The following is a 10,838-nucleotide window of genomic DNA, read 5'->3' as shown; positions in this document are numbered from 1 at the left end:
TCTTTGACTTGATCATCACTAATGAAAAGGGAAAAAATTGTGGTGTCTTACTAGCTTGTAAAACTTCCCAAATATACACTTAATTCTGCAATGTACAACTTGAGAATTGTTAAATAAGAACCTGGCTTGGACCATTAATAAGCACCATCTCTTAAATGTGCATATAAGATTTTTACATTCGAAAAGAATCTACAGAAGATTGTTTTAATGTTAAATATTACGGATATATTTTTTTTAACCAAATAATGTTCTCCCACTTTTTAAGACTAAATGTTGTGACTGATTAAAATGTGTGCATTTTCATACATAGAGCCAGACAATACAGTTTTTTAGTAGTGTTTATTTTTGTAAAAAAAAAAAAGAAACCGATGAATTTGAAAGGAAATCATCATATCTGTCTTTTGATTGCACACTTTTAAACAAAAATAATACAGTGGAGAATGAAAAAAACAATTTTTATGTTGCTACTTCAAAATAACACCTAAGTCTATGAACGTTCAAAATGAAAATATATATACCAAGAATGCTAAATTGTCTATTTTACATTATCTACAAAATGTATGTTCTAATCCAGCCACAAATCATAGGAAAATACTTTGATACATGAGAAAAGCTATAAACATAAGAACATTTTGAAGGGAAGTAACACACATAAAAGCTCATTAAATAATTACAACAACAAATAAATAGTTTGTTCAGCTTTACTTTTTGCTTGCTGCCATGCATATTTTAATTTTTGGTATACTGAGTTAAGAGAAAGGTCAGCATGCAAGGCATTTTTTTTAGAATGACTCTGAAAGCAGATACTAGGTGTTGTATTTTTAAGCTGTTGTCGGAAGTTCATAAAACATGATATAGAAAGCAATAGACATAATAACTGTTCTCATGAAAACACACAACAAAGCATCTTTTTACAAAACAGACTTCAGTGAATACTCATGGCAAATTTTCTTTGCCTCCATGGCTGGAGAAAATGTAAAAGTTTTTAGTATGGGTTTGGAAGGCTTGTGTTATTCCCCATCTTGAGCATTTGGAAAATCACCCAAAAGGTCCATATGCTGAGAATGCCCCTTCTGATTTTGGTCAAAGCAATAAGCATGTAGTGTCAACTGAGAACACGGCAATGGCAGACTTGTCTTTAGGCAGTCAGAATGGTAAAGCAAATGGTTGCAGGTGAGTTCAATTTTGGCAGGAGGAGTGGGAGATGAGAGAGGAGAGAATGTCTGACTTCTAACTTGTACTGTGTTTGCTGGATTTACTGGCTCTTTTCCGCTCTTTGTGATGCTGGATAGGTTTTGCTTGGGAGGTTCCCTCAAAGTTGTGGCTGGACTCATTGTGCTGCCTGGTGTATCGCTTGCACTTGCAGGCCGTGACCACAGTTATTTTGTAGGTTCTTATACTTCCATCCTGGCACTGAAGCTGGATCCTCTGGGTGCGTGTTTTGTCATTGACGCATCTCCACTCTTGCGAGCTCCTCCTGCTCCAGTACTTGGTTCCATAACCTCCTCCAATCCAGTTGGGGAGCAGTGGCAAAGGGAGGCATTCACCAGCACACACCAGCTCCTTCAGTGGATTGATGCTGGTGCACTGGCCATCTGAAATGTACTTGGTGGATCTCAGTTCCCGACAGCCAACTTGAACACGATCTGCAGAATGCACAGAATAATAAACACAGATTCAGAATGGAGAGATTTCCTTAACCAGTCATTTTCACATTAACAAGCTATGTTTTGCAGAAGTTAAAGTAGGCTGTAATCTGTACAGGACATCTCTTTACTGTTGTGTCCCCCAACACAAGGGCCTCAAGCACTGATGGTATCTCTGGGTATTACCACAGCATAAAGAAATCATAATGATATGCACTTCAGCAGTTGTGGTAGAAGAGGCAATTTTATTCTTTATCCTTCTTCTCAGGGACATACCTTTTAGAAGAGAAAAAATGCCCCAAGGGAAGAGATGTTTCCTGCTTGTTCTCAGTCTAGGGAATCTGCTCTGTGATGTTTACAACAATTATGATGTTGGATCATTAGCAAGGGGGAAAATAGCGCTTTGGAAACTGTTTCTGTGCTTTTAAATGAATTTCAAATAGCGTGCTTTTTCTCATTACACAGTTACAGTGGACTGAGTCTCCCATGAGCACTGCTGCTCTGAATACAGATACTGCAGGAGTTATAACAGCTGAAGTTACCAGGGAATGGTGTTCTGCATGCAAAGTTTGAATGACTAGCAGTAACGATTTCAGAGTGGTCATTTTGTCCTTAGGGTAACACCACCTTTGTATCTGTAGTAGTCTTTATATTATATGTAACATAGAGGATCCTGCAAATTTCTCTCAGGCAACTAACATAGAATCAACATGCAGAGCTTCTCATAGAGGCATGTTTGTACCCGTCTGTATGTTCAGCTCTGCACCCTGCAATAAACACAACTGTTTATTTCAGTAATTACACTTTGAAATAAACGCCCACAGTGCGCTTAATTTTAATAAGCAATCTACTGGCTATGCTCTCCCTCTTTCTGAAGGACAATTACGGCACAGATTCTACACACAATGCAATTAACTAACGCCTTTAAAATAGAAGTAATTACTAGAAACATTTTAGAGTGAATCATAAAAGGCTTTGAAGGTACATCTACATATCACGGCTACAGGCTGCTTTTGTTTCTACTTGGAGTTTTGGAAGTGAGTTCTGAACAGAGACAGTGAGTTAAGATTACTTCATCCTGTCCCCCGTGTCTTGGGGTGGGCAGTCAGAGGGACTGTAAATCTGCGGGCTCTGTAAATCGAAGGGACTCTACAGGACTGTTCTCCTGCTTGCCTTGTGGAAAAGAGTCAAGCTTGCCTTCCTGCAGCTGCACTCAGGAATGTACCTGGAAGCAGCTGGTCACAGATTTGAGCTTGTCTTTCCTTCTGTTTTTATGTCTTTCCTGGCTCAGCTTTTCTCCAGTGACAGCTCATTGAGGATGAATACCTACTGGGCTGCTCCGGTAATCTCATAATGATGAGATGTTTCCTGTGCACTTAAACCCTTAGCATTCATAGGAGCTGACACACCTGGCTTAGCTGAAAGGTATCAGTGACACTTTTTGCCTTCACTTTCCAGGGATGACGCTATTTTTATCGTATCGTTGTGGGTGGGTTGGTGTGTGTATGCGTGTGTCCCTATTTGGATTTCTTCCATTTTAAGGAGGCGGGCAGGGGAGGGAACAGATAAAGTCAGCAAAAGGTTTCCAGATCCCCATATATCTGACATATATACATAAAACTCAGCAGGAAAAGACAAGATATAAAAGGGCAAGTCAGAGCAGAGATCATACGTAAATTATGAGCTGATTTGTTTACTTTTGCTGGAGGTGTTAGGCAGGTAAGTGCTACAGCAGGAAGTAAAACTAAGCAGCGGGAACAAAATTCAGAGTTTTTTATTGCATTTGAAAAGTAGCCCAGACACCTCCCCTGCCCACAGTGGGAGGGTGAGTTAAGAGAGGGAGCTCTTTGCAAATGCCTCTCACTTCTTTTCCTTTATCTTGCTTCCTTGCCGGATAAGCCATAGAACCCGGCGTTCCTGGATGAACCTCCCTCAGGAAGTAACCTGCCCGAGAGAGCCGGTCCTACAGGACTCGCACGGGGGTGGGAGGCTTGCTCGGGGGCCGCCCGGCGAGCAGATCCCAGTCAGGAACCAGCAGCATCTTCCCTTGCCCCGGCTTCCCCGAGACGCTGGTTCCCTACAGCGCCGACTCGGGGGGGCAAAGCGCGCTGCAGCGAGGCGCCGCGGACGGGGCCGGGGGGCTCCGCTACCGGGGGCTCCGCTACCGGGGCCGGGCCGGGAGGAGCCGCCGCCACCGCCGGAGGGCTGCGGGAGGCGGTGGAAGTGCCGCCGGTAGGATACTCACTGTTACGGTCGGATCCAGTGCTGGTGTAGTGCCTGCCTCCATTCCTGGCTTGATTCAGCGTGCTATTGCTGCTCGGGCTCGCTGCAGCAGGTTTAACAACGTGTGAATAAAGTATCTCTGTGGCATCGTTCTTGAAAGCCAAGTAGCTTTTCGTGAAGATGCAAGCTAGGAGAAAGCCATAGAAGTGAACGGCAGGGAGAAGCATGGTTCGTTCAGTCTCTGTCTGACAGAGCTGGATGAAATCTTTTTCTTCTGCTTCTTCTGGGTAACTCTGAAATTGCTCTTGAAGGTTTCCTTTATATATTCAGAGAGGCTTGGCATTCATTCAGGTGTAAAGTTGTGGATAGCTTCAGAATGAAAACCCACAAAAGGGGTGGGATCCCCACATGAGCCTGTGAAGACCTTTTACCAATAGGAGAGAAGACTGCAGTAAAGGAGGAGTTAGATACACTAATTGCACGATTCCTCTTTGGGGCTTTGGAGGGTATCAGAAAACTCTTAGGCACCACACAGCAGCGTTCCGGCTGAGACCTAGAGGCTGCCGGCTCTGCCCTGCCAGTCCGTGTGGCCCTGCATGCCTGGCTTTTTTGTGCGATGTGACTAACACAGTGTCAGAAGGAGTCTGTCTTGCCCCTGCTATGCAAAATTACGTCTCCTCTTCTCAAATGTGACGTTCAGAAAACTTGCCAGCTCTGTAAGGATACAAAAGTTTATAGAACTTACAGAAGACTGATAGTTACACAAATATTGTCTGCTATATACCAAGATCACTTAAAATAAACTGTGAATAATTTAAAGCTGCCTCTAGATGCTTTAAATTATGCAGCTTTGATCAACAAGGAGCACTGCTAGAGAAACTACTTGTTTTAGGGGAATATTCTCTCCCTGGTGTGCAGAGTTACAAGTATGTATTTCTGTATCACCACGCATAAAAAGCATCTCCTTTAGGCTGCTTAGTACAAACATATCCATATTCATAGCCTCTCACTATGCTCATACACCAAACTAGTCTTTTTTAGTTTTGTACGTTGCCTAGAGCATTCTTATATTTTTAATGTATTATTTCATGTGATAAAGAAAACAAAGAGGAAAGAATAATCCTTATTTTGGCATGCTCTTTTACTGTATCACACACTTATTTGATTTTACATAAAATTACATGGCCCAAATTCAAACATTAGTGTAAATTGAGATGCTGTCAGTAGGCCAATGCTTGTCTGCATCGTGGTGAATGCTGTATAAATTTTCATTATAACTAAAACAACGGTGATCAACACTGAAAGCTACAGTGTTCTAATTAAAAGGAAACCTTTTTCTTGGGAAAAAATACAACCATGAAGGAGGCCACATTATATTATAAAGGAGGCCATATTAGACTCTAATCTCACACTCTTTGTAACTGAGTTGATATCTATAGAGTCATCCTGGATTTTATTGGCTGTAATGAAAGCAGAACTGGAACACAGGTCAGTTATCTCTACTGTCAGGGTCAAAATCTCAGTCATTCAGAGAAGACAACTTTGTTTCATCCTAGTCAGAAGCAGATGTTTGTCTGTATCAGCAACACTTCCCTCCTGCATCACTAAGAAAGTTACCCTGGATTTCAGCCGGAGTAAGGACAGATCCACGGGAAGTGCCAAATTGATAGCCTTTGCTTAAAAGACACAGGAAAAACAGGAGTGTTGCAAGGTGAAGTGAGTTTTACTGGCGGAGCTGTGTGTGGGGAAGTTAAGTTGATTGCCTGCATCTATTATGACTAGCCCAACCCAGTTCTGGAATAACAAGAATGTTGCAAGGCAGAGTGAGATCTTTCAGCAGAGTAATGTATGGAAGAGTGGGATCACTGCTAACCCCTGACAAAGCTCCAACTTCCACTCTCATGGAACATCTTATTTAACCACAAAAGCAAACATGTACATTTTAACTTCCCTTTAAAATAAAATAGAAAGTGAAAGTTTCCTTAAGCAAATTATCAAAGAAGATATGTACATTACAGACGATTAATATTTGAGCATTATTTTTCTTTAACATCAGCTAACCAAAGTTCTACTTCGCCTATGTTCAAGTCCTGCTTCATTTTTTTGTCAGATTCACAGATCATACAGATCTTCACATATCTCACCTGTCCTGCAGGGTAGTCTCTGTGCTGAACTGAGACAATAGAATTAAAAACATGGAACCCATTTTCCAACTATCCACAGTACGTGTGAATACCAGTCAAGGGACCTATTCCTAGTAGAAAGATTTTCCCACATTAGACGAGACTTAAGAAAGTCAGAAGTTTCCCTGAAAGCTGTTTTCTTTGAAATAAGGCACATAATCTTCTCATAGGAAAAATGAATGGGACCTTGGAGTGGCTATGGGACTGGATCCGCAAGCAGCTTGCTAAAACTCAGTCTTTTCAGCTTTCAATGAAACCTAAAAGTCATCCTTTCACATTTGGGCTATATGAAACCATTAAGTTCGTCACATACTTCTCTTGGTCTTGTTACTTAAAGAAGGAAGACAAACCTCTTACAGTCTTTGTAAAAGGAAAAGTTTGGCCCTGAATTTGGCATGGGAAAGGTAATACAGATGACCTAATTTTTCTGTGCACTAGAGTATTTTTATTTCATTTGTATTTTTCACTTGTTACAAATGTTGTGTGAAAATGTCATTGTTTCAGTTCCTTGGTCAGTACTGTCAGCCTCTCTGCTTTGAAAGATAAGCAGGCTTCTGAGAAGTTTGTCAGTTAATTTGATTTATACTTTCTTTTGTCAAACCTAGAGTTTACAATCTTTCACTTTTTCTGAGACTTCCTGAGAGAGAGATTAGAAGTCACATGAGGGGAAGGGATGCTGGTCAGTCAGATTTGGTTATTCTTCCTGAGTGAACCTCACAACGAAAGGTGTTTCTTAATGCTTAGCTCAGAATGGGTTCCTAGACGTAAAATATTTTTTGCTATTGTTAGTTAGATGATCGTGATAAGTTCTCAAAAGTGAAGGCTATAAGTCACCTTTGTAGCCTCCAAAATAGACTTATACAATGTCTGACCTTATTCTAGTCAGATTTGATGGGTTGTGTAGAACATTGCTCTGTGCTTAATCTGTAATATTGGCCATAAGGAATATATTACACAAGGTCTTTGAAGTCTATACTGGCTTCCTTTTTGCCTCTGGGCATAACTCAGGATGTTCTTATTGATCTATAAAACTCTATATGCTTTGAGTCCTAGGCAATAAATTCTCTCTCCTTTATCTTCCATTATGACTCTTGAGATCAGCCAGGACATACTGACTATACCTGAGTGTCTGGAGAGGTTGAATGCTCAATGTGAAGGGCCCAGGAGACTGGATTTCACTGCTCCTAAGGATCCACGAGAGCTCTATTCTGCTGCATGGCATGGTGTAAAGGCCATTATTTAGTCAGATCCTTGAGAGGTGACTGTGGGGAAGGCACAGGGAAGAAATCCATTAACCAGATTAATTTAAATGTTTGTACACACACCCAGGGATAAAGCGCTACATTTAACTACAGGCTTTTTTCAATCTAACTGCTTCTTGTATCTTAACAGCCTTGCTTCTGAATGAACCTAAACACAGTAGTAAAGCCATCCATCCATCACTCTTCAGAGAGAATGATATCCAGAGTATCCACACCTTAAATCTTGCTTTCTCCATTTTCTGTAATGAAAAAAACCCACACTTCTCTCAATGGATGCAGAATAATACCAGGCATATGTTCTGTAAAGATCCCCAAAGATCCCATCCTCCATGTTTCTTAGACACTATAATGATGTCCAAAAGGCAGAGTTTTGTGTGGAGTGCACACACCTGTCTAGCAGCACAAAACAGCCACAGGGAATAGAAGGGTATGCACTGACAAGTACAAATGACTGCCAGAGAGCAGATCTTTGCAACCCACATGATCACTGAACATACACAAAATAAGAAAGAATTCCCACTTTTTCATAAAACTTGGGCCTGCCCAGTTTTAATAATGACAGGAAAAGGCCAGAATTAGAATGAAGGCTGCACAGAAAGAAACGTTCAAAATTCATTTTTATATTTTTTTTTAGTCCCAAAGAGAAGACCATTAGGGCATTGCACTTCTGACTTGTTTCCAAAGGCAGATACTTTGAGAATAAGTACAGGCTCAGATAAATGACTGCAAAAAAGAAACTGACATTTATTACTTTGCACCTTAAAACAGAAATGATTGTCAGGCTATTTTCTGTTAAGCAATAAGCATATTAGTAATGTACTTCAAAGCAGCATAAAATGTGATTTGGAGCATGATAAGAGAACTTGTCTGAAAGTGAGGTAAAATTGTAATAAATGCAACTGTTTAGAACTTGTAAGCTGTTGTGCAACAAGTCAGCATAGTTATAAAGCTCATACAGAAAACATGCCAGAGACCCATGATACCCCCCCGCAAATTCTCAAACCAAAGATTTTTTGAATACTGAAGTTTTTCTACACTGAGTGGTACTTTTTAATTTTCTCAGAAAATTACATTTGAGAGATTCAATGGAAAACATAACATGTATTCTCATTAACGAGAATGACTAATTAGTTCTGATTTATGTCTTCTTCATCTCCCTAAGATTTCATATTACAATTTTATTTTTTTCTACTTGCTGCTATACATAATGTAGACAGAATAATTTAGGTCAGGCTGTGGCTTCAAAGGAGGCAATTTATCACTTTTATCAAAAAACAATAAATACAGACTGAAAAGAGGGAAATATTTAAGCTTATTTTGCATTTCTAGGAACATTTACAATAGAGTGAAGAACTGTCTGCACTAATTATAATTGCCACCTCTTCTTGAGCATTTGCAGTAAGATTTTAAGACCAGATTGAAGACAATGTGGCTTATTATTATCCAAAATATCTTTTATTATTTTCTGTATATGTTGAAGAAGAAATAAAAATAAAACAGGGGTTTACAAATGAAAAAAAAAAAAAGAAGATAAAATAACATCTTGTTTATTTGCAGTAACTTTTTTGGGAACTCTTAGGTGACATTCAAATGTAACATTCAAATGTAACACTTATATTTTAAAGAGATTTAGAGTAATAAAGCAAAATTTTTTAATACACATAGCCACTGAAGTCAACTGGACTTTGGCATCTACATACTTTCTAAAACGTTGCCCTAAGGAGTGAAAGTCCTATTGATTTTCAGTGAGGCAGTTGCTTAAATGCTTTTGAAAATTTTACCCTCAGGTTAAAATTCTGAAACTCCTACTCAATGTTAAGCAGGCAAAGTCCCATCAACATGCCCCAGTTGCAAATAAAATAGAAACTGAGTAAAGGTTTTGAAGTCTGTCTTGTTTCTTTACATGTAATTAACTGAACTCTTAATATATCACTATGTTTCAGTAAACTGCTTTGTGTTTCTAATTACGTGGTCTGAAATGATTACAGTGTATTTAAAAAATGCACACTCTACAACAAACCAGCTAAGAAAATCTGGCATAGTTTCAGGATTTCCTAGGCAAACACTTGCCAAACCTGTTGTTAGATCCAAAGTCGTAATTTAAAAACAAGCCTACAAGGTATCTGGAAGAAGATCCCTCTTTCCTTCCTTCTGCTCCATCTCCCACTCCCTTAGAAGGAAATCGCTTTACCTTATCAAATCAGAACAGTTACTGACATTTGTCTCCTGGTAAGAAACCTATCCCTACTACATTCAGATTTTAGATTTGGCTAGTGCGTATTCTTGTTAAAGAGACACCAAGAATGTTAGTGTCCAAATTCTTCAATCAGATAAATATGCACAACTCCCTACTGAAATTAAGGAAGTACCTGAGGGCAAAACCTGGCCCCAAATTAGAATTTTAATAATTGTAATACTGTATAATCCTTTCCCTGCCAAGAGGCAGAAATGGCCCATCCTGTACAACAAATTCACAGACTTACCACGCACTCAGTATCAGGGTTTCACTTTTAAAGCATGAACCAGAATGTAGTTCAATGAAGTGTATACAACTTCTTTAATTAAAATTAATCCATCTGATATTATGGTGCGTTTGTGCAGTACTGAAAATCTCTTCTTTGCACATGTAGGTTCTGCTATAATTCAGCAACTGTTTCCACATTATTACCCCAAACACAGTTTTAAACACTGGGAACCTTAATTAAAACAGAGATCTGTCTCTCTCTCAAAGGATCTATAAGAATGTCATTTCATTTGTTGGTTTTTACTCTCAGCTCCTGATATTTCTTTCCTACCTGAAGTTAGTTTCAGTCACCCAGTTCTCTTTTAAGTCCCAATCTCTTTCATGCAATCAACAAAGGAGCCAGGCTGAATGAAATGAAGACACAGAACCAAATATCACCTGCTAATGCAGACACTACAGCCCATTCCAGACTTCCCTTCCAGCAATTTTATATACCTTGAATTCACACGTAAAAGAAAATGTAACAGAAAGACCTGACAGAGCCCTGCCATTGAAGATCTCCTCACTGGAATGCTCTTTTAAAACAGTACGATTACATTTTTACTAAACCTTAGTTTAGTAAAACTTACTATGACTACAGTACAGCTCTAACTAATAAAGTGGCAAAATGCACGCCGAAAGTCAAGTTTCCAAAATCCTAGGGCTAAGTGCTGAACAGGTTTTTAGGTGTTTTTACAGTGAGAGCATTTTGTTGTTGCTGTTGACTCATGTACACAAATACAACCTATAGAAACACATGGCTAAGAGTGTGAAAAATGCTACTGCCAGAAAGTTGAGAGGTGGGAATGACTATTCAATACATGCCACCCATTCTCCAGGTTGTATGTAAAATTTAATATCAAAACACTTCAGGGAAGAACAAAGAATGGAAATTCTTTGCAGCAGTAGGTGTCAAGATTTCAAAATCGTTTCTTCAATCCAAGTCAGAAAAAAATCCTCACATTCTGAGAAAACTTACAGAAGAAATTTCAGAGAAAAAAAAATCTAACCAGATGTTACT

General features: G+C 39.3%; 1 protein-coding gene across 1 annotated transcript; it reads right to left on the bottom strand.

Moving 5' to 3' along the window:
- Window positions 1-1,230: 1,230 nt before the first annotated feature.
- On the bottom strand, window positions 1,231-4,158 carry SOSTDC1 (sclerostin domain containing 1). The gene is made up of 2 exons (XM_054192588.1): window positions 3,892-4,158; window positions 1,231-1,646 (listed from the first exon to the last, which is right to left on the bottom strand). Exons 1-2 carry the CDS (start codon window positions 4,094-4,096, stop codon window positions 1,231-1,233), a joined length of 621 nt encoding a protein of 206 aa, XP_054048563.1. The 5' UTR covers window positions 4,097-4,158.
- Window positions 4,159-10,838: the final 6,680 nt, after the last annotated feature.

Source organism: Rissa tridactyla, chromosome 2 (genome assembly GCF_028500815.1).
Source record: "Rissa tridactyla isolate bRisTri1 chromosome 2, bRisTri1.patW.cur.20221130, whole genome shotgun sequence".
NCBI classification, from domain to species: Eukaryota; Metazoa; Chordata; class Aves; order Charadriiformes; family Laridae; genus Rissa; species Rissa tridactyla.
This window is presented reverse-complemented; position numbering and strand designations above follow the sequence as displayed.

Coding starts and splice junctions, on each gene's coding strand:
- SOSTDC1 (XM_054192588.1), bottom strand. CDS start 4,096: ATGCTTCTCCCTGCCGTTCACTTCTATGGCTTTCTCCTAGCTTGCATC. Junction 1,647..3,891: donor CACTGGATCCGACCGTAACA/GTGAGTATCCTA, acceptor TGCATTCTGCAG/ATCGTGTTCAAGTTGGCTGT.